Below are 23,950 nucleotides of genomic sequence, written 5' to 3'. Positions count from 1 at the left end.
AGTGTTGTGTTTGGACCCTGGAATGTCTGCATCTGTCTAGTAGAATGCTAGTAAGGGACAGCCCACTGGGCCCTCGGGCTCCCTGAATCTGTACAATAGCGTACCTGGGAGGGTAGAGGCTATCAGACGGGTTGACCCCTAAGTATGCAGTGGAGCATGCCTGGAACCCCCTGCTTGGTTTGCCCCTGGCCTCCCAGAGTCTGAATGGGATCAGGCCTTGGAGGGACAGCCTTGATGGTCATTGTATGCCCCAAATCTGCATTAATAGATGCCTGGTCTGCCCCTGGTGTGCCTCAATCTGTATAGGAGGATGCCGGGGTGGGACAGCCTTGCAGTTTTCTGGACTCCTTAGTCAGGATGGAGGAATAGCTGTGTGGGCCCCATTGTACATGCCCAGCAAGGATAGCTTATCTGTACCGTTGACTCCCTGAATCTGTAAGGTAGTCTGTCTAGAACGGCCATGCTGGGTGGTCAGGGCTCTCTATGTTTGGTAGCATGCCAGTTAAAGACTGGAGGGCATGCCTTGGATGCATTCCCCTTCTCTGTGCGGTTCTGGATTGGGAAGGAATGACTGGATGGTGCATGGCATACTTGTATGCCTGTGGCTGCCCGTGTGTGAGGTACATGCAGAGGGAAGTCAGAATCCCCATATATGTAATGTATATTAGGCCAGGGAGAAGAAACACCTGCCAGTGACTCATGAGTCTCTTGGATTTCACAGCTGGAAGGGACATTTTCCCTTGCATGCCCTCTTGTTGCTGTGATCTCTTGCTTGATAACTTGCTGGGCAGAAAATTGTATAATTGGGCCTGCCTACCTTTTATTTTGGGAGTCAGCATGCAACGAGGCGTTCATGAGTGAAGGGACAAGGGAAATGCTCAGGTGTGAAAGGAGACAGTAGTATTGGGTGAAACTGGCAAACATGCGCATTGATACAACTCTGCTAGACATCATCGGGGCACTATATTTCAAGACCACAGTGCAGATCCGATTTGCTGGCCTGTGATTTGGGTCTTGCCACTTTTAATGGACTTGCATAACCCCGAGGGCATGGCTCTGTCGCTAAGGGCAGGTAATCCTCCCCATGCACGGCACCTCCCACACGCAATATATCATGAACTACCCTTGTCATAAACCAACGATTGCACAGGCTCATGCCATCCCCTCCCATGTGCACATGACCTGTCTGCAGCAGCGAGTGTGCTATGAACTTGTTTTGCGTGGGACCTGCAGCTGGCAAAACACAAATCCATGGATTCCTTGTTTGTCAATGTATCAGACCCTTGAAAATCCCAAACATTATGAGGCTTTAAATTGAGTGCCCCCCCAAGCTATCTTCTTCTGAAACAGGAAAGTTAGCAAACAACTGTATCTGCCCAGCAGGGCCCGATACGACATCACACAGGGACAAGGATTATCATCTATGGATGAGAAAGTCAGTGATACCCAGCAATTTATTACATACAAGTGACAAAGACAGTGTATGCAGTGGTTTCTATCTCTGAGAGGGGCAAAGGGAGGGCAATGATTCTTTCAGCTTCCTACAGAAATCATGGCATCCTTCATCAGGGTCAACAAACACTTGTTTGTTTGTTTGTTTGTTTGTTTGTTTATTTTATTTGTATAGCGCTCCCGACCCAGGGGTATATGGGCGCTCAAGGATATGGTTACAGGATACAGGTTTAGACATTTAGAACATTTGTGCAGAATTTATACAATTTACAAAATACAGTTAATGCAAGGGAGTTATACATTTTATAAAATATGTACACAGGGAGGATACAAAAACTAGTACCAGCAGACACAGGGTGGTAGTGAGTGAATGCTGTGGTATGTATATAATGTGTCCAGAGTGACCTGAGGGGGTATTAGCTTTTATTCAGTAGCCAGGTGGTAACCTGGGTTCTGAATGGATGAAAGGTTGAGATGGATTTGATGTTAAGTGGAAGTGTATTCCAGAGTTTTGCGGCTAGAACCGGGAAACTGGTTCTGCCAGCTCTTTTTAGGGTGTATTTGGGCACCACCAGGCATAGGGCCTCATTACACGTTGTGGGGTAAGGGAATACCGGTACCGGTAATGAATTACCGGTACCAGTAATTTCCCAAGCCAATCACGAGCTGGACCCACCGCTATTAGCACACCCGTTAATTAAGGTGCCACTAATAGCGGCAAGTCTGCGTGAGCGCGACCTCCATGCCGGAACTAGCGCCATGGCGCTAATACCAGGGCATCACAAACCATGCGTACATGGCATTAGCGGCATGGAAAACACCTAAAAAACCCTTACCGGCATGGCGCAAATAACGGCATCGAAAAGCACCCGTTAAGAGACCTGAGCAGTGTACCCATCTGCCACAGGTGGACACAATCAGCACAGGTGTATGCAATGGGGACAGGCAGCACAAAAGAGCACACCACACCCCTTCCCACACCAAGATGGTCCCAATAGCAGCAGCATGACATGATGGGCTGTAGTACATGATAGCAGTGTAGCACCAACAATAACAGCCAGCACCAGAGGTGAGCCGTAACAGGTACCCATTCCTCACACCATACAGGCGATGACAGCTATCCACTGAGGAGGTGGCTCCTAACCCCTGTACGGAACCCACAGAACCATCAGGAAGAGGACAACAATATTGTACATCCTTCCAATGACAGTGCTCCGCTGCCTAAGCGGCCTGGGTGTGGCACTCCTGTACGGCCGTGTCAAAGTGGCAAAGACAACCATGGCATGTGTAGAGCATCACAAAATGTGCATATGATGGAATGTGCCTATGCCACTTGAAATTGACATGCAACCACCAGAAGAGTATGATGTGGCTGGGGATGAGTACCGGTGGAATGCCCCGGCAGGACATGAAAGAGGCAGTGCCAAGGAGGCACACGATGTGCATCAGAATCTGATTCTGGAATCTCATCAGGCACCAAGGTGAAATATCATGGATGTAGATTGGAATTGTTGCCCTGGTGCATGTTTCGAGGCCCACAAAGGACCCTGTCCACAATGAATGACACATACACAATAATGGAGACCACGCTTGGGTTTCAAACTCAGAACAGTGTATATTGAACATAATGTGATACTAAAGTGCATTACCCCAACTCCACAAATACACCCTTACCCCCCTCCCCCTCAACACACCCAAATACACCCTTATCCCCCTACCCCCTGAACACACCCAAATACACCCTTACCCCCCTCCCCCCTCAACACACCCAAATACACCCTTACCCCCCTCCCCCCTCAACACTCCCATGTGAGTCTCATGACGTGAATGTGTCCATTGCCACATGTGGCACCCGAATCCTGGTGGCCCTATTTGCCAGTGTCTGCATCGTCATCTGGTGGTTGTGAAGCCGTGCGCCGCAGGTTCCGCATAGACCGGTGTAGGGGACTAGTATGGTGTGAACTCCCAGACGAGGAGGGGCCTGGTTCTTCCTGGGCCGTGAGTGGGCACCAACGCTCAATAGCGTCTTGCATTGCGGTTCATGGCCTGCCGCAGTTGAGCCATTTCACTGCAGATTCGGTTGGTGCATGCCTCCATGCCCTCCCTTGTCTGCTGTGCAAGTGTAGCAATGTCCTCCCTCAGGCGGGCTGTCTCTGCCACATGTTGCCCTACTAGGCCACTCATCTCGTCTGCCTCTGAAAGATGGTCGAGAGGTCATGTCGCATGGTGGGTGCTGGTGGGATGGCTGATGCATCTGGACCCATTGCACTTGCATCAGGAGAGGATATCTGGGGGCTCCATATCCCTTCAGGGGTGGGTGAATCTCCATGACTACCCGGACCTGAAGAGTACCTCGGGCTTGCCAGTAAGGGCCTTGTTGGTCTGGGGCTCTGGCTATCATCATCAATGGCAGGTGTTTCCTCCTCATCTGAAGGTGGGGCAGTGGCTGCTGCTTCACCCGTTGTGCTGGTGGCAGCAGAGTGCATTCCCTCGATGCTGCCCTCACCTGCTGGGAGACACACTTCCGTGGGTGCCAGGACGGGAGCAGGCATGGCCTGTGGATGTGTGCAACTGGTGTTCCGGCTGCCTTTGCCCCTGTGGTCACTCGTCCTGGCTGCCCTTGCGGATGTGGCGGTGTCCCCTGTGGCATCCCTCCTGGCTTTTTTGCTGGATGTGGGAGCAGGTGTGGAAGTGCGTGCCTCCTCAGTGTCAGTGTTTAACCCTCAAGGGTGAGAAATGTTGACAACCATCAGTCATGGGTCGACCTGCCTTGAGCTAAATGAATACGTCATGCCGTTCTATGCATTTAGGGCTCTTTAGTGTGGATGCAGGTAATGGGGATGTTGGGTGGGTCATGCATGAATGGCTCTGTGTTGTACGGGTATGTGGTGATGCATGCATGTCTGTTTGTGGCTGGATCCACGGCATTCATATGGACACATGATTGGGGGGAACATCACACTTCACTGTGTATTGTTTGATGCATACACTCACCTCCATCGGACGAAATGGCCACGCCATGCTCCATTTGTCCAACTCCCTCGATGGATTCCACCCCGATAGTTGATGCACACGTCTCCTCCCACTCAGTGAGCTTGATTGGCGATTCACTGCCTCCTCCTGCGCCCGTAGCCAGGTTGCGGTTAACGGATAGAATGTCCGCACACGGAGCCGGAGGTCATCCCACCTCTTTCGGCAGTCTTTGACTGTGCGGGTTGTGGTGCCTACCGCGCTGACCTTGTGGGCTACCTCTTCCCCGATGGCCTTCTTCTTCACAATGCTCTCCCGACGCATGTCGTTATTGAAGACGACCTGAGCATTGTCTGCTAGTGTCTGCGTGAGCATAAGGAGTTCCTCCTTGCTAATTTTCTCCTTGCGTTGCCGCTCAGACGATTTTTTAATGGCCTTGGGCATCTTAACGGTGTCCTTGGTGTATTTTCCAACGTGGTTCCTGGTAAGGTGTCCTGGATAAGGAGGATGGCAATGGATTGTGTTTTTAAAGATGGCCGCCGTGCTCTTTCCCGTTCCGGTGCGATGACGCTATTTCCGGTTCCGCAAAATTACGGTAACCGCTATTAGCGGTGACCACTAATGGCGGTCACCGCTATTTGCGAAGACAGCTATTTGCATGTGGCGGCAGGTCGGAAGTGCTAACAGCGCTTTCGACGATGCCGTTAAGGGACTTTTTGGGGACTTTTGCGGCATGGCGGTAGGCTCATTACCGGCATGGCGGTAGGCTCGTGCCCGCGATCTCGTAATGGCACGCAATTTGCAGCCTCTTGCGAGGGCGAACACGCTAATTACGCCATGCCGGTAATTAGCGATTTTTACCGCCTACCGTGTAATGAGGCCCATAGTGTGTTAGTGGATCTGGTGATTCTGGTAGCAGGTTTCATAGTGAATTTGTTGGTGAGATAGGGCGGAGCTAGGTGATTCAGGGCTTTGTAGAGACAAATAGTTTTTAGGTCGATTTTCTGTTGAATGGAGAGCCATTTACATGATTTTCTGATAGCAGATATATGTTCTCTCCTGGGAATATTAAGAGCAGCTCGGAGTGCGTTGTTTTGGAGGACCTGCAATTTGTTAATTATGGATTTGTTTGCGCCTGCATATAGGCCGTTGCAATAGTCCAGTTTAGACTGTATAAGTGCTCTGGCTAGTATGAGGCAGCTGTTAGTGGATAGCAGAGGTCTGCAAGCCCTGATCAGCTTACCTGTGTAGGCAGTGGCTGAGGCGGTCATGTTGACTTGTTTAGAAAGGTTGGTATTGGTGTCTAGATAGAAACCAAGGGTTTTTACACTTTTAGCGATGGGTATAGTGTTTCCATCAATAATGGTGCTGTTGTAGCTGGGTCTGAGTTTCAGGAGGGTGTTGGGGGAGCCGACAAGGAGCAGTTCAGTCTTATCATCATTCAGGCAGAGGATTGGATCCATGTGACCGCGGAGTGGGAGAAGTGTGCTGCAGATGATAGGTGGTTGCATAGGATTTTGTGGTCAACCAGATCAAAGGCTGCAGAGAGGTCTAAAAGAAGAAACATGGCAGCCCTACCCTTATCTTTGAGTTCGTCAATCTGACTTTTGAGATCAACAAGGGCCGTTTCTGTTCCGTGTTGAGGTCGAAAGCCAGAATGAAGGATTCCTAACAATTGGTTGGTCTCTAGGTAGTCTTCAATTTGTAAGTATGCCACTCTATCAAGGATTTTTAGTAGGAACGGTACGGTGGTGATAGGTCTATAATTGGCAGGTATAGACGGGTTGAGTGTTTGTTTTTTTAACAGTGGAAGAACCCATGATTGTTTCAAATTGCTTTGGACTGCGTTAATAGTGAATGACAGGTTTATTAGTTTGGTAATGAAGGGGGATAGATCCCTGGCTGCGTCTTTTATAATCTGATCAGGGCAGCTGTCCCGTTTACAGTTGGACGGTTTCAGGGAGGCTATAATTTTTTGTACTTCAGGTATAGTTACCTTTTTATATGTGAAGCCTGAATTGATATCAGTGGGCGATGGTAAGGTTGGACTGGAGGTTAAGCCATTGGTGAGTTGTTGTCGTTTGTTATCAATTTTAGTTTGGAGCCCAGTGATTTTGTTGGCGAGGGCATTCTGGATGCCGTGCACCAGGGTTTATCTTTTGTACAGGTATCTGTGGGAGGATTGGGGTTTTCTAGTTCCTTTAAGATGTTGAATAGTTCTCTCGTGCTAGAACCTGCCTGGGTTATCCTGGAGTTGAAGGTTTCTTTTTTTGCACGTATTATCTAATTTTTGTAAAGAGCGGTAATATTAGTAAGATTGGTTCTGTTTTCTGAGGAGGGAACTGTTTTCCACAGTGTTTCAAGTTTGCTTTTTTTTTGTCTGAGTATTTGGAGGATGTAGGTGGTCTCTATGTCATGGGCGACTAGGGACCTAACATTTAGAAGTGCTCCTTTTAGGGGGAGTAGGTTAGAGTTGTTAAAAACTATATTTTGGTTTTTGGTCTTGGCATGTGGTTTAACTGGATGATTGCTAGTCTTATGGGAGATTCTGGTACCTAGTCTGTTGTTATGGTCGGTCAGGTCAAGAATGACAGTATGTGTGTCTACTTGGACATTAGTTCTAATAGGGCTGTAGCCAAACATGTTAGTTTTAATTGGGCAGTGACCAAGAGCAGGGCGTGATGAGCTCGGCTAGGGCGGTGCCACTTGGGACTCTCAGTGTTACTTTTGGCTGGGGTGTCAGCTAAGTGAGCACTACCATAGGTAGGATGGGCGTGTTGGGAGCCTAGTGGGAAGGCTGGCGTGGTAGGCAGGAATGGTGTAGGGCAAGCGATGGGATGGTGCCTAGGGCAGGCAAGTCTAGCTAGACCACATTTTGATAGGCTATGTAGTTGTTACCGCTGCAGGGTACACTATTTTGTATGACACAGAATGGGAACATGATAAAAGTGAGCCAGAGTTGCATGGTGGTGTCAATGTGGCAGAGGCACAGTACAGGGATTAACAGTATGACAGCAATAGCATAGGGTCAAGTCAATACAGTATGACATCAGTTGCGTGGGGGCAAACCAGTGCAGGGTAGCGGCGGTAGCAAGGGATCAGGCTGGTAGCAAAAGCATAGGGCCAGATTAGCATCAATTGTCATAGTGTCACATCAATGCGGTAAGACAACAGAATAGCATAGGTCAAGTCAATACAGTATGACATCAGTGGCGTGGGGGCAAACCAGTGCAGAGTATCGGCGGTAGCAAGTGGTCAGGCTGGTATAGAGTGGTAGCAAAAGCATAGGGCCAGACTAGCATCAGTTATCATCTGGTCACACCAATACAGTAAAACAGCAGTAGCATGGGGTCAAGTCAATCCAGGGGTAGCAAAAAGTAGGTGTAGTGAGAAGGTTCAAATGAACATGCCCTATAGTGGATGCAGATTTATGCAGAGCAGGGGCAGAGGCATGCAGCTAGTTCAGATCCGAGCTCTTCTATCAAACCATAGGCATTTACATAGGACATACTTGCATCACATAATAAATGGCATTGAGTGTATAACCGATCTAGACAGGAAAATAACATGTACAAATATACAACAGTGTAGTGATTATAGTATACACGTGCACTACTGGATGACTAGAGTTTGTGTTGTGCGAAGTACTGATGGTCGCAACGTTGCTGTGCACATGTAGAGGTACACTCGTGAGGGTAAAGTTAATGTGGAGACAGGGTGATAAGCAGCGTCAGTGGTTCACCATGGGCGTACGCTTGCCGATAAACGTGGCCGGGCAGGGGTCTACGGCGTTCGGCTTCTCAGGCTCCGACAGGCTCAGTACAGGGGATGCCTTTGTGGGTAGTGCCTTCGTGGGGGAGGGCCGGCTCTCGCCTGCCAGTTTGGATTGGCCAGTGAAAACGGGGCAGCGAACAATCAGGAGCCACCCTCGTAGAGTGGGAGTGAGAAGGGTGCTTCTGATGGTTACTCGAATCTGCGGGCGGCCATCTTTTAAGGTGCAAGCCTCGTGGTGTGAGATGGCGGATTCCAGCTTATGTGGACCTTGCTGGATGCGGGCGCTCTGGTGCAGGGTTGCCCTTGTTGCTGATCAAGCGGCATACAAATTAGGGAGAGAACGGTGACAACGGGGAAATTGAATCTAGATTTTGCAAGATTCCGGTAAATAAGCCATCCGACTTACCTTGCAACAGCCTCATGCAGGGTGCATTTTCCTGGCTGTAGCACTCCTCCTGCAGGGTAAGGTGGGAGCTCCTGCTCCTTCCACAGAGTTCAGACGATGCAGTTGGGCAAATTAATCTATAGGGACCCAAACATGGGTTCTTTGTGCTGTGGTGGCAGGGATAGCTGTGTTACAGCAGCCCTATAATAATTTATTTTTCTGTGTGTGTGATGAAACGCTAACACTGTTTTCATTGTAGTTCCACTACTTTATGAATAAACCCAATGTGTGAAAAGCATGTTTTCCATTTAATGCTGCAATTCAGGCATGCACAAAATACATGCTGCTCTGATGGCATAATTCGGTCTTTGCCAGACCTTTTCAATGGTCCTCAAAGCCAAAATATCAGCACTATTTTCATTATTAGTAATGAGAGGTAACAGCACGTGGCTGCAGTGGCCCAAATGAAATGTAAATCTTGATGAAACGGTCAAAAGATGTTGCTAAAAAAGCGAAATGTTTGAAAGCATATGACGAAATCATTTGTTCACAGCTGTATTGCTTTCCAGGAAAAGGACAAACAAATGTACATTTTAAAGTGAACACTTACATTGACATGGCTCAATGATACAACAAAAAAATACGTTGTAAGGGTGCTGGGGTGCGTAATCCCCAGTGTCCTCTTTTTCCTTTTCTCCTGTCTGCATTGCTTCACCTACATCATATCAAACGCAAGCCAACCATGTTTCTGGTTATTTTATTGCTATTTGTTCAGTTTCCTAAATATGTTTTATTTACAAATGTTACTTTTTTAAATAGAGGTGGGAAGCCACAGATTCCATTGGAAGAGCCAAGCTATGAGGCCTCGCTTGACTCAAAGAGCAAAATGCATACTGATTGAGCAAAATATGCATATCTTGCTGTCTGCCTCAGCATCCTCAAACAGAAAACCTATACCCGTCCCTCTGCCTCCTCAACCCCTCACAACAACAACCAAATAAGTGCCATCTTCCTCCCTAACCCCACAACAGGTGTCGGGCCCTGCTGGGCAGATACAACAGTCATTTCCTAACCTTCCTGTTTGAGAAGCATGTGTGTGTTACACACACATGCTTTTCAATCAGGAAAGTTAGGAAACAACTGTTGTATGAGCGAGTTGCCAGCAGATGTACTTTTAGCCTGCAGACAGTCTGAGGAAGAACTTTTACTTTTGCACGCTCACGGCTGCAGTCTGCAGAACTATTTTTAGAGACACTGCACTGTGCAGGACACAACAAACACATATTCTGGGGGGATAAATGGCATTATATCCCCCCACCCCACTTAAAATTGTTGGGGGATTTGTCCCCTCTGTTCCCCGATGTCCTACGCCCATGGCTGGAGTGGAGCGTCTCATCACCCAAGCTCAGGCCGCTGGATGCATGTGCAGAAACGAGGAAGCTTCCGGATTCCTGTTCATACTTGCATTGGGCCTGACCGCTGGAGAGGAAAGACCAGCGGCAGAAGGTACGTTTGTATAAGTTCATGTTTTTTTAAAACTTTTTAAATTATGTATATGGGTGCGTGCATGCTTGTGAATGAATGTATGATGATGGAAGCGGGTGTTAATGAGAGCGTGAATGCTGTGTGCATGTTGTGTAAATGTGTGTTTGCATGTTCATTATTTATTATTTAAATATGTTTATCGATGCGTGTATGCTTGTGATATGAGTGCATGATGGATGCTCGTGGGAATGAAACAGAGAGTGCTTGGAGTGTGTCTGTTGTCTAAATGAGTGTGCTTGTATGTTCATTTATTTATTATTTCAATATGTGTATGGTTGCACGTATGCTTGTGTTATGACTGAGTGCATGATGGGTGCTCATGTGAATGAGACAGCGAGTGCTTGCTATGTGTATGTTGTGTGTGTTTGTTTGTGGACTGGCAACAAGTGTGGCATACGCCCTGAAAAGATAAGCCCCGAGTGGAATAAGTGAAACACGTTTACTACCATCTTGTGAATAGGTTACTCACACTACCACTCATATGACCTCCTCAGATGTATCGGAAGCATTGTGTAGGCACTGCACATGTTTATGCATCAGTAGATGCATCACCAATGGATCTAAAGTTGGGCAACAGAAGATGTCTATAGCAGTGCATCGCTGTGATTCACACACTCAGCACTAGACAGTGCATTCGCAATAGCAGCCTAAGGCGGATGATCATACACTATATTAAAATGGTTGCACACCGGCGGAGTTCCCCTGACCATTTGAATAAGTAGAATAAGCAGGGAGGGAATAGGAATGTGGGAGTCTAATGGAACAGTATAGTTTCTATGCAAATAGCATGTCATCTATTGGGCTAGATTGCTAACGACAATAACAGGCGGATCGCATAGTTCAATTTCCATTAAACCCTGACCGCCATACTCAGACTCTTCTCAAGTGAGCCTGCCAAGTAAAATGATTTCAGAGGTACCAGTAGAGGAACATGTAATGGTGTCATTTCTGTGTTTGGTGTCTGGAGCCTTGGCCTGTGTTGCCAAAATAAGACTGTTTCCAAACTGAAGACACGTTTCAATCTAGAGGATACTATTCAGGCTGAGCTCTTATTGGTCATGTCAGTTGCAAGGGGAAGACACAAGGGTTTTCTATTGCATCCTAATGTCTTCATGCAATACCTACATGTTTTCTGAAAAGCTCCACGTGTGGTCCTAAGGCATGAGGGTCAGCATCCTTCACAAACCACACCACATCCTCCACGGTCCAGGTCGAGGGGTCTTTCTTGGATGGCCGAGCCGGATCTTGTCGTTCAGGTGAAGGACTTGAGGCTACAGCGTAAAAAAGAAAAAATCAGTTGCAAGCAGCACGCATTCTTTCACCAAATTGTTCTGCCACCTTTGCATACAGTCTGCCTCCTGACACGCTTGGGTAAGTGGGGATGAAGACAAACAGTTATATGCCCCCCCCCACATACTGCTATTTCTGTAATGTTTATGTCTGCTCAATAGCGAACCATATTCATTCTACATGAGGTTTGCCACATCTACGTACATATGAGGGCCGCCAACCACACACATGACAACTGCGTGATGTGAAATCAAAAAAACAGAAACACACACACACCCACACACACAAACACACACTTTTATGATGTTACAATACAGGTCTTGTAAATGTATAGCTATCCATGCATCCTTCTGTACATAAAACACACGTATCTGATTTTGATTCTGCTACAATTTGCTTAGAAAAGCCCAATCTTCCTCTTTTTGTAGATGAAGGTAAATCTCCCCCTCATGCCTGCTTCGAGGGAAAGGGGGGGATTGTACACTAAAGCCTGAATGGAGAGCTTTGACAAAGGGGGTCTTTTCTCAGTATTATGAGTCACATAACATCACAACACTGTGCAAATCATTAATGTTTGGGGTTGTTCGTTTTTAAACATCTTTGAAACCAAGTGTAATGCTGGTCCAATACGAAAGGTCAGTCGAGAGAGTCTTCCCCTCGAGCTATGAACTAAAGTGCCACAGTTACAGTGACTTCTCTGAAAGAATAAAAGAGATGCTGGCAGACTGCGAGGAACTCCTTTCGGGCTTGGGGAGGCTGTGGGGAGGCTGTTGGGAGGCGGTGGGGAGGCTGTCGGGAGAAGAGACGTCCACCAGCTATTTGACGAGGTACATTGAGGGTTTCCCAGACACCTGCTCCTGCACTATTCGCTCTTTCCTTCTGCAACTAGAATGAATATGCACACAGGTGACTTTTTAATAACATAGGAAGGTGTGCTTGGACTTGTTTTAGATCAGGTGATTAATTACTCTGGAAAACAAGGGCAGCTCATCTATAATGGGTGAGGAGGCACCGACTAGCCATTTCCCTGGTCCATTATGGAGGAGCCACGGCTTATACTGTCAAAGGGTAATGTTCCCCAGCACGCATGTCCAATTGACCATACAAGGCCTGGGGCGTTTTGCTACTCCCCAGCCTTCTATGGCCCATCGAGGAGACAAACTGTTGAACTGCATACCTAAATGTACAAAGACGCGTTTCTGTACCTCCCCACACATGTTACTAACAACTGGATGAAATGTTGCAGAAAGTATCTATATGTTTTTAAAAGTTCAGGGTGAAAAGTTCTATCAGCTGAAAGTAAAATTATATGTTCTTGATATTATGTTAATTGTATACATTTGGCAAATGTGGATATTTTCGCACAGTGACTCATATATCCTAGCGTTTGTGCCTGCGTGCCCGTTACTCTGAGCTGGGAATCAAATGTTTGTTTAAAGGTATCAGAGAGAAAAAGATAAAAAATCTGTAACACACACATCCCTTGTCGTGCTGACCCAGAGACGTAGCAAGAAAGGGGTATGTGTTTTGCTTAGAATCCAGGAAAAATAGGATGATGATATCAATAGTAACCAGAATAATGTATTCAGAACACATCATATGCAGTCCCTAGGTGGGTTGCTCAGCCCAATGGCCTACCAACCTCTGTCAAGGGTATGCATGGTGCAGAAGAGTCGATCAGTGCTGCTGGGGAGCCCGCGGTATGCTCCAATGTGCAACTTGTCGTAGTAGCCTAAATGCAAGAACTATTGCAAATAGACAAGTGCGCATCAGATGCATGTTGGCTTTGTGGATTAGGACATGCCAGTTACTGACTAAATCACTGTAGCTACTAGTCTGTGGTGTAGTTGGCAGGAGCTTGCCTCTTGATCTGATCCCCACAGCTGGGTTACCATGGTATGCCTGTGTGCATGCTTGTGGGCCAGTTTCAGAGCTTGGGTATACTCGCCAGTCTCTGACTGCTCACGCGGAATTGTGCTTCAACTGATCCTGCCTTCTCTTTTTGTAAGGGTAGGTTTTCATATAGGAATGATACATTTGTGCTCTAGCTGGTGCCACCTCACCTTACACGGTGTCCTATTTCGTAAATTAATAGTTATTATGCCTTCGTTCGGCAACATGACGGAACTGCCCGCAGTGGTTCCAAACACATGCCTGGCAGCAAAAAGACACCTTTTCAGCAAAACACCTCCTTAATAGAACAGGGAAAACAAATGCCAGACTTACAGAGACCTTCTTCTTTTCTAAACCACCTGACGACCTTAAGGTGGAGAGTGAAAACTCTCCTCTTCGAAATGCATTAGCTGCTTAACTCATGGTAACCCACTTACAGATGCCGGAAGGGCTATTAACACCCAATAAATACTACTTCCTGTTATTTACTTATCACACATAATCATATCGAAATTGTGGCATTTTTGTTTGTTATTGTAGCATAATTCTTTTGTTACTAAAATATGTTCTTTTTTAGGCCCCTATTTGGCCACTCTATCAATAACATCTACAGTTTGCATGCGGCCACTGATTATAGCGATGTATTCTCTGTCGTTCTACTGCTCCTCTACAGCCTAAAGGTCCACAAAGCTCTTCAAGCCAGTGCTCTCCTCGTTGCTCAAAAATAGGGATCTGTCTGATCCTCTCCTTCAAGGATGTGATCTTTCTTTCTCAGCATCAATCGTCTCCTTTCCAATAGGTGGCATTAGCCATCCCACTTCTTCTTTGGAAAGTGTTTTCATAAACTCTGAGACATCTGCGTTGAATCCCTCCACATCCTAGGTTTTGTGAAAGACTCCAGTCAAGCAACACTGAGTTTTGTTTTTGAGAAACTCATCTTTATCTAGACTAGGCCTATCTATGACTTAGATGTATTTCCCCAAGATGCCTGACAAACTGGTCAGCATGTCTTCCACCTTCTAGCCAAGCAATTATTCCAGCTTTATGCCATTGCATAGATTTCCGGGGATTATAGGATTATATTCCATTCATTTACAGAATCGCTCTTTCTTACTCTGCATTCTCGTTTTCAGGACAGGCAGTGGCATCGCTGGTGTCTCAAAAGCAGAGCAGCATAGGAAGGGATGAGAACTTCGGTAGCAAGCCTCATGTAAGTTAAGAGTCAAATGCAAGGTAAATAGGTTGGGGGCAAGACTAGATGACATTTCAACAGGAGGAAAATGTCCAGTCAGACATGAGGTCCATGCACATACATTGCTTAGCATTGGCTGCAGGCTTAGACCACATAAAAAGCCCAGCAAAAGCACAGTGACCGGATGTATCATGTTGGCCATGGACAACATCCAAGCAGTGAAAGGCCTGACCATTTAAGGGGCATCTAGACACAGCCAAATATGTTTATCCATTTGGTCAAAACTCTAACATGATCTTTCAGGAGGAATATATTCCCTGACTATCAAAGGTGCGCGTCATGCGGATCTCAAGATACCTCCAAGTCAGAGGCAAGAAACATAAGTATTTCATATTACATCCTTGATGCCTCATTGACCTACACAGCTGGAAAGCATTTGCTTAGCGTTCCACAAGATATTATAATGGTTGTACTGGCGCATGTTGCAGGTCGAAGCAGATCTCCTTAAAGTAGATCTACTTACCTCATCCTCCTGACCCAACTACCACATTTCCCAATTCTTTATCTTGTAGCCAAATCCGCACAATTCAGCAATAGATGCCTTTCTCCAAAGAGCACCACATATTGGAGGCTTCCCCTTCCCCCGTTTTGTCAGTAAATTGATGCATGTACATCTAAGGAGGGCACTTGTACTTGGCACTTGTACATTTGTTGTCGCCGTTTCAGAATCATATGTGAATTTCCCTTGGCCCCATTTTACCGTCAGCTCAAGCACCAGTTTTCAGTATTGCATCCTACAGCAGCAACCAGAGCTGGGAGCACTCCCGCCTTTTCTTGGGCTCTGCTGGGCCCTTAGCTCTGGCGGCCAAGACAATTTACAGGCCAGAATTTTCTGCCTGTGAATGTTGTTCTGCGGATGGGAAAGCTTGCTCCTTTTTTGCCTCTCTAATCAAAATGGTTAATGCTCTTAAAGGAAGGAAAGGCCTGCAAGACGAGTAATGCTTGCAGATCTGCTATCTTCTCCGGACAAGACTTAATTTAGGGTAATCTGAAAGACAGGCATTTCTTCGATGAGAAGGTTCCCAGCTGCAATTTTCTCAATAAAACCCCCAGATAATATTATCATAGGCTGTAGGGCCCATAAATACAGTTGTCATTGTCACCCTCAATTAGCCAGAGCCTGCAAAAGTACATTTACCCATGTAGGATATATTTATGGGGCAACGATTAATGCAGGGAGTTCCGTCACCCCCATCAAGAGCACCACACCAACTGAGCAATGACCTAGGGCCTCATTACACGGTCGGCGGTAAACCATGGTGCTATTAGCACCATTGTTGCCGCCGGAACCATACCAGTACCACCATGGAGGAAAGGGGAATTACCACCCCATTCCAAGGTTGGCGGGGCGGTAATTCCCCCTTTCTCCATGGCCCTTCCCGGTTCCCATTTTTGCCCCGTAGGGCATAATGGGAATGGGGAAGGAGCTAATTACGGGACCGCAAATTGCGGTACCGTAATTAGCACCAAGGCCCCTTTGCGGGTCCCAACTTTAACGGCTGGTCTACACCAGCCGTTAAGGTCGGGTCCCGCAAAGGGACCTCGTAGTAAGGAGGTAAGGGTTAACGGTCACCGGTACCCTTACCGGTGACCGTTAACCCTTACCGCCTACCGTGTAATGAGGCCCTTAGATTCTTATCTAACTCTGCCTTTGACGCATATAACACCCCAATGCTCCTGCGCCAATTTTGCAATAGGCAAGCCAAGAACCAGGCCGGTATGCAGAAAGAATATCATTGATTTTCCTTTAATTACTAGACAAAATCCAAATACACACACTTATTATCAAGAGGCAAGCCGCCTTAGCCTTACGCTGTGGCACAAACTTTTTCTTCCTATCAACACTTCTCATTACACACGAGTTGAAAACCCCTTTAAAAACACAGTCCGTCTTTGGTACCAAAAGATCACATAATCTCTAGCACGCAACATGCACCGTTATCATTCAGATCTCTACTTCCCCCTGGCCACTTGTATAGAGAAGCACAGTTCCAGCGAATACTTGAGATGATTAGGTCTCTCACAAGAACACCCCTAACATATGGATAATCAGTGCGGCCCCCTAGAACATGGCATGACAATTTTATTTAACAATGTAATTTGTAGGTGCATTAACTTAAATATGTGTAGCGCTTTTCAATTCTAGCAATGTTCTAGTACAACAAACATTTAATAACAGACTCTTCTCACCCCTTTCCTTTGCCACTATGCAGCGAAAATGTCCCCCTTCAATTTGGAGTTCCTTACTCACTCTCTGTGTAGAGAGTGTGCTATAAATCAGTTATTTTCCCTTTACTTAACCCTGGTGACACTTTTCTGCACAGCACAGACCCGTAGATTCAGTTTACCATTTGGGCCCCCTCTGCTTGAATGCAGGGTTCAGAGAATATTGAACAATTCAGAATTTCGTTTTTAAATGCCCCCTCACCTGTAGGGGATTTTTGGGGTTGGCAAAAGGGTAAGAGGTGACCCACAATTACTTTAATGACTATATCATTATTCACACTTGGAAAGATGTCGAAGCTTTCGAATTTCCCCAAGATCTCCCCAGTGTCTGTTGACTATGTGGGAATCAGGGATCTACTTCTGTATGCACACACCGTTAATAGGAGAAAGCTATTCATTCTAGCAGATCCCCACCACTGGTTCTGTTGGACTTATGTACTTACATTCAAGCTCTCTGGGTTTGTGCACAGGAGAAGTCAGCAGGCATCCTGGGTCATCTCATTAGAAGCAATGGGACATGGTTACGAATGGCAGTCCAAGATCAGCCCTTCTTCTGTCTCTCCTGGTCAGTGTCCTGGATGGCCCCAGCTTCAATCCATCTGTCTGTCTCTTGTTCTGGACGGCCCCAGTCCTTGTCGTGGTTCTCTCCAGATTTTAGTTCCACCTTCCTTCTTGCCTTCTTGTCTCCATCAGTCAGTCAATCAGTCGGACCCGTTTTCACACTGTGCGTCTAGTTTTAAAATCCCCTAACCACACCCCAAAAATGTCTAAATTATGAGGTGCCGGCTCATTGGTTGATGCACCTGATTGGGTATCTCTTGTTCCTCTCTCTAACAAGTCCTAGTCCCTTCAATTTGATTGGTTCCCAGGTCTCCAGACCCCATCTCTGGGAGTTCCTGCTCCACCCATCTGAAATTGCAATTCTGAACAACTCATTTTAAAATCTTCAACCTGACACTTTTTTCTAATTTACAAATAATGGTTGCAATCTCTATTTTTCTAAATTGGTCTGATCATGCCGTTGCAATGACCTGTGTCTGGCATCGGCACATGGTTGCATGTGCGAATGGTAGATTATTGCAATTTCACCTGAATGGACTTCAGTTAAAATCTTGACATTTCACAGACAGATATCTGATTCAATAAGCTACCATATTCCTGACTCTCCGATCCGTAACCTTTTCTGGAAAACTACAATCTCAGTTTAGCTTATAACTCTGGTTCCCAAGGTCGCATTATGAGGGGATTCCTATCAACAGATAGGGCTTTTTCCATGCTCTACAGAACGGTCTGAACCATCTATGTATCTGTTACGGTTCACCAGTTTATGAGCAAAATATGTTTATCCATACAATACTATGACACCCTTTTAATTACATGCATATTTTTTCACTTAATTGATAAACCATTCCAGTTCCCAAAACCTGTATGTGACCATGTCCATCTGGCTTTTGTTGACTTAGTGTGCAATAAAATCACCTGGAGACTACCCCTAGGTGGTAGCGGTGCACGGTATAAATGCACATAACATTTTTGAACCAGCTCCGAATGATAGCAATCACCTAATAGTAAGATCACCAATCTCCCCATCTGCACTCATTCACTGGTTTCCATTTGAACAACTCATTCAGCCTATGCTGCCCTGTTTCTATATCATACTCATTATGCACAAAACCTTCAAAACTGCTGTAGTAGTTCAAACCAAATGTGCACGCGAGATCACACTGCTCTGCAAACTTCGATCCATCTGTAGCATTCAATAGGTATTCCTCATCCCAGTTTCAGTATCTTATTCTCTCCTTTGAGCTTCATGCAGTAGTCTGCAACCTTTGGCTCTCTAGATTTATTTTAGGTGTTCATGAAGCATGCACTTTGCTTTGAAAAGTAGCAGCACCCTTTCCAAGAATGTGTTAATAGGAATATAGTTAAGGGGGCATAAGTCACAGGAGGGCTGTGTTACATACAAATAATCTGCAGAAGTAGTAACTAGCAGTGAGGTGGGGTCAGCCAGGAGATGGTATTTGGGGGATATCTAGGCTGCATTAAAAAGGTGCTCCTTGAGGAGGAGGGTCCTGAGATCTGTTCTGAATTGTCTGAGGGGGGTTGCAAGTCTAATGTTGATAGGTAGGGGATGTTACAGTCTGTGGGCATAGATCAAGAATGTCATTTTTGAAGCTGTAACATGACTAGGTCTTAGCATTTTGTTGAGCGTTGGCTACCCGAGATGGGGACCTTTTCCGTTGGGTAGGAGCAAGCGTACAAAGTGAATTGATGATATGATATGGCATTTATAATGCACCTATACACAAATATTTCAAGGTGCGACTAGGCAAGGGAGGGGGAACAGAGGGAAGACAGACACCGATCCTACTAGGCCAGGTCTCACTCAGATCGCGCAAGTGCATGGGAAGGGGGAAGTGGGAAAGTACGGGAGAAAGAGGGAGGAGACAGCGCAGTTCATGGGATAATAGAATAAATAAACAATAAGTAAAAGTACGGCCAGCAGGTGCAAGTGCAAGGGTAAGTTCAGACATCAGGTGTCAAGTGCTGGTAGTGGGACTTTAGGGATACAGAAACAGTCCCCAAGTGCGGGGGTTGCCAGGAAAGCAGTGCAGCTGTGCTACTGGCGGGGGGAGGGGCCTAGATCAGGGGGTGGCCAGGTAACCAGTGCAGTTTCAGTTTCAGCCAGGAAGTCAGCAGGGGAGAGGAGGAGAAAAAGCAGAAGCAAAGAGAAAGGTTTTGAGGTGCTTTCGGAACCAGAGATGATTCTCCTCAAATTTCAGGGAGGCTGTTCCAGAGGGAGGCCCCAGCCGAAGAAAGAGATCTACCACCAACTTGTTGCTTGGAGAAGCGACTAACCCTGAGGCAGTTGGAGGGTGATGAGCGAAGAGCTCGAGAAGGAAGATATTTAGGAAGAGAGAGTTGAAAGTATTGGGGCCCCAGGCCCCAGAAGGCCTTGTGGACAATGGAGAGGGTTTTGAAATTAATCCTCACAGCCACTGGTGAAGTTATAGCATCAGAGGATTTTATGGTCCCCTTTCCTGTTTGCATGTCTATGATTGTTCTCAGGCTGTTTTGATCAATTGACTCAATTGTAGCGGGTTGGTAGCAACCTTGGATATATTTGATGTGGCTAAAGCAGGCAAACTACTCACTTGTTTAAGTTTTACATACTTTTCAATTGAGTTATCAATCTGCATTCTGATGTCGGCTTGTATCATTTCATGAGTTGTTTGATGCTTTTCATTTATAGATGTCAGTTTTTTTAGGTACAATTATTGGTTCTTGAACTAAAGTAGATTCCTCTTTGCAACTCTCAGCAACCCCCTTGATGTTATCCTGAGATACACCTATTGCAGAGATCAAATCATTTAAAGAAGAGTAGTCACTAATGTCATTTGTCTGTGTTTTAGCCATATTTTCTTGATTGTCAGCCATAGCTTTATACTTTGAAAGCCAAGCATGAGTTGTGTTCGATGTAGTTCTCTTCACTGATATGTTTAATGAATTGTTTCACATTAGCTTGTGAACGGAATAAAAGGCCTTTCTGATTTTTAGTTTTTGAGTTCTTGAGGCCAAGGACAAGTCCCACAGTCCTGTTCAGGATGAGTTGCAGAGGGTCGGAGAGTAGAAGCAGGCAGATTTAGTAAGAGGCTGTTGCAGTAGTCCAGCCTAGAGAGAACCAGAGCTCTGGAGACAGTGAGCTTCTGGGGGAAGGAAAGGAAAGGAAGAATATCTCTGAGGAGGTGCAGCTAATAGTGTGACTTCTTAGAGACCCCAAGATGTGAGGAGTGAAGGAGAGTGTGGAGTCGAAGATGACCCCAAGGTTTTTACCCTCATAGGTGGGAGCAGGAAGAAGGTCAAGAGAGGCCGGCCAGAGAGTGACAGGAAAGGAGGGAGCGGGTGTGCCAATGAGGAGAATCTTGGTTTTACTGGCATTAAGGCACTGATCATTGGTGGCACACCACTCCTGGATGGCAGACAGACAGAGATGAGAGAGGGAGAAGAGGTGGCTGAGGGTAGCCTGAAAATGAGCTGAGTGTCATCCGCATAGCACTGGAAGTTGGGGCAGAGCACGGCAATGGAGTGGGCAAGAAGTGCCAGGTATTGGTTGAACAGCCAGGGAGTGAGGTTAGACCCCTTGGGAACACAACAGGTAGAGATAGAGATAGAGGAAGGACCCAATTTACTAAGTGGCAGTTTAGTAAATGATGCAGCTTGCTCTGAAGGTGATGCGCACGTGAAGCGGAATCCGTACTTTACTAAGTGCGAGCAAATGTGATCAAGTTTGCGGGGAACTTTGATGAGGCAATCTGCGGCATAGAGGACACTTCTCAGTGGTGCCAGTGTGGAGGTGAGTAGGCCGATGAGTATGGGGTTACATGACTCAACTGCACAAGCATTATATAATAATGAAACACGTATAACCAAAAATTCAAAGGAAGGGAAGTTGCTCCCCCATGTTTTAAATCAACATTGATATCAGCATGACCTATTCTTTGAACTTGTGAAATATCCAGCACTGTGGCTAGGTGTTTTGGTTGTTTCATCAGAAACAACCTTTGATAAGATCACTCATATTGTTCTATTACTAAATAGAAGCCCATGTTAAAGTTAGATGTTTTAGTAACGTGACTGTCTCAGGAAGAACTTGAGTGTTCAGGTACATGAGATTTATGATAATATATATTGAGTCTCGACAAGTCATTTGTATCCCTTTTTTTCGCAACACAACTCTTTACTTTTGTATGATAAACAGAAAACCTCAACATATTCACCACTTCTGTTCCCTTCATGATAGGCGCCGTTCCGGGTGGGGCTGCTTGTCTGACGCCGTAAGACTGTAGACGTTGGTCCCGATGAGGACATCTGGCCGGATCGATGGTTGCATGCAGAAGATCCACCGCCAAGTCGCCCTTCTCCGGAGTTCTGTCTCCCGGGGTACACAGAGCCCATGTAGTTGAAGGCAGAGTCCGAAGGTTCTACATTATAGCGCTTTGTGTTGACAGAGTCGGCCAGGTAATCTTCAGCCATGCCCGTCCCTGTTGTGCGGGAAAAAGCAATGCAATAAATTATGAAGAAAATGTCGAAATTCCTACATCATTATGAAGTGCACCACTGTGTGAGACACATTCTTCAAATTTGCAAGTAACTTTCTGCCTTCTGGTTGCTCGATACCATCTGGTGCAGTAGTCAAAGTGAGCAGGAACAATCGGGAACGGCGTTCCACTATATCAATTCTTAACTGTTAACAGTTCCACTACTTTTTGCAGCCCTTTTGACCATTCCAGAACTGTTGTTAGTAAAGTTAAAACACACTTGTCCATTTTACCACCCAATTGCAATTACAGCTAAACTGAAATCTGTTTCAACTTAATTGGCTCTCAACCAGCATGGCTGCAACCCTTGAAAAATGTGTTGCACGTTGCTCCCTTCCTGCCTATTTTTTTTCCAATAAGTTTTTATTAACAGTTTTCAGAGAAACAAGTACACAAAAACCCCTTTCCCGCAACAACTCCCCCCCACCACCCTCCCTTCCCACCCCACCTCCAGATCCAAGAGATCCGCTGATAGCATAACATCGACATTAGAAATAGAAACATAATGCATGTTAAATCGGCCAGGCTGCCAGGGTGGGTCGTTGAATCAGTTTCTCAAGCCGGCCTCCCCAAAGGGTAGCTGCGCTAACAGTCACAAGTCTTCACAGGTCTGATTCGTCCTGTCGGCTAATAATGCCCAGTAGTTCCATAGCCTTGGGGCACCAGGCGCGGCGGGCTCCCGCTTTTAGGTATGCTAGCAAATTGGCCCAGTCTGACGTGAATCGCATGTGAAACCCCTGGATAGAGTAGGTGAGCCATTCCATGGCCACCAATGACCACAGTTTAGCGACCCACTCATGTTCCTGTGGGGGGTCCCTCGACTTCCACTTCCGAGCCAGGACCAGTGCAGCCGCCATCATCTTTATCACGTAAAGTTTGTGGTCCGCTCTAGTGGCAAGAGTTGTCAGCATCTCGTTAAGGCCTAATAAGTCCTGCCCTCGTTTTTGACCCAGTTTAACTCCCAACACCTGGGCAACCGCACACTGGACCTGAGACCAAAAGTGATAATTTTTTGGAAACTCCCACCGAACATGAGCCCAGGAGCCCACTGCGCCACATTCCCTCCAACACAACCATGATACATTGGGGTATATTTTATTTAACCTGATTGGGGTTAGGTACCACCTCAGCATCAGTTTCAGCCACATCTCCCGAATTTGAATGGATCTTGCAAGTTTCGGGATCTGAGACCACAGCTTTACCCATTCCGGTTCCTCTATGCCCGTCCCCACATCCTGCACCCATTTGACCATATAATTCCTGGACTGCAAGGTTTCTTGCTGTTTAATGAGTTTATAGATGGACGACACCACCCCCTTGTCTCCTGTGTCCGTGTCTAAGTACTTTTCGAACTGGGTGAGGGAGCGCAAGCCCACCTGTTTGAGCGACTGCTGGGAGACCCAGTGCCTGATCTGGAGAGAGGAAATCCTCTGCTTCTCCCCCAAGCCAAAGTCCTTCTTGCACTGCTCAAATTGTTTCACCTCGCCCCCCGTCAACATATCCCGCACCATCCGGCAACCCCCCTGGAACCAAGGATCAAAGGTCAGCGCATTTGTGGCTGCTGGAGTGAATTGTGGGTTACCATGTAGGGGCGTATACGGGGATGGGAAAGTGGTAATGTGTGCCCTATTAATGGCTTGAACCCAAGCATCACCTGTAGTCGATGTTATATCACTGCAGTACATTCGGGAAGGCCTATTGTGCCTCGGCAACCACAGAACCCCCTCCAGGTCCTTTTCCACCACCGCCCTATCCATCTGCTTCCATACCTTCCCTCTGTCATTTCTTTGCCAATCTCTGATGACTCTAATCTGTGCTGAGGCCTATTTTGTCCCTCGCCGGGGTCAGAGTTCCACTACTTTTATGGGTAAATTTCTACCACTGATCTGGTGTTCCAGTTGTCCATGAATTACTATAGTTTACAACAAATATTTATGTTGAAGGAGGCACTATTCAGTCCTCACGCCACATGTATTATGAGTTGTCCACACTCTGTACGACTGCACATGCAAAGTAGCATGTGATGTGACAATGCAGACCATCAGCATAAAATAGGGTCACTTT

At 46.4% G+C, this 23,950-nt stretch overlaps 1 protein-coding gene across 5 annotated transcripts in view; it reads right to left on the bottom strand.

Annotated features, from left to right (window-relative positions):
• The window catches only part of SCML4 (Scm polycomb group protein like 4), a 752,090-nt gene that overhangs the window by 12,069 nt on the left and 716,071 nt on the right, over positions 1-23,950 (bottom strand). For 4 of the 5 annotated variants that reach the window (XM_069606558.1, XM_069606557.1, XM_069606559.1 and 1 more), the window contains 2 exons: positions 21,566-21,829; positions 11,252-11,397 (listed from right to left, as the gene is read on the bottom strand). In XM_069606558.1, coding sequence (XP_069462659.1) covers positions 11,252-11,397; positions 21,566-21,829 — 410 coding nt within the window. Of the gene's footprint in view, positions 1-11,251; positions 11,398-21,551; positions 21,830-23,950 lie in introns of all 5 variants that reach the window. The other variant, XR_011260473.1, reaches the window with a different exon arrangement.

This window comes from Ambystoma mexicanum, chromosome 4p, assembly GCF_040938575.1.
Source record: "Ambystoma mexicanum isolate Mex_15411 chromosome 4p, UKY_AmexF1_1, whole genome shotgun sequence".
Lineage (NCBI taxonomy): Eukaryota > Metazoa > Chordata > Amphibia > Caudata > Ambystomatidae > Ambystoma > Ambystoma mexicanum.
Note: the sequence above shows the minus strand (reverse complement) of the source record. Positions and strands in the feature narration are given on the sequence as shown.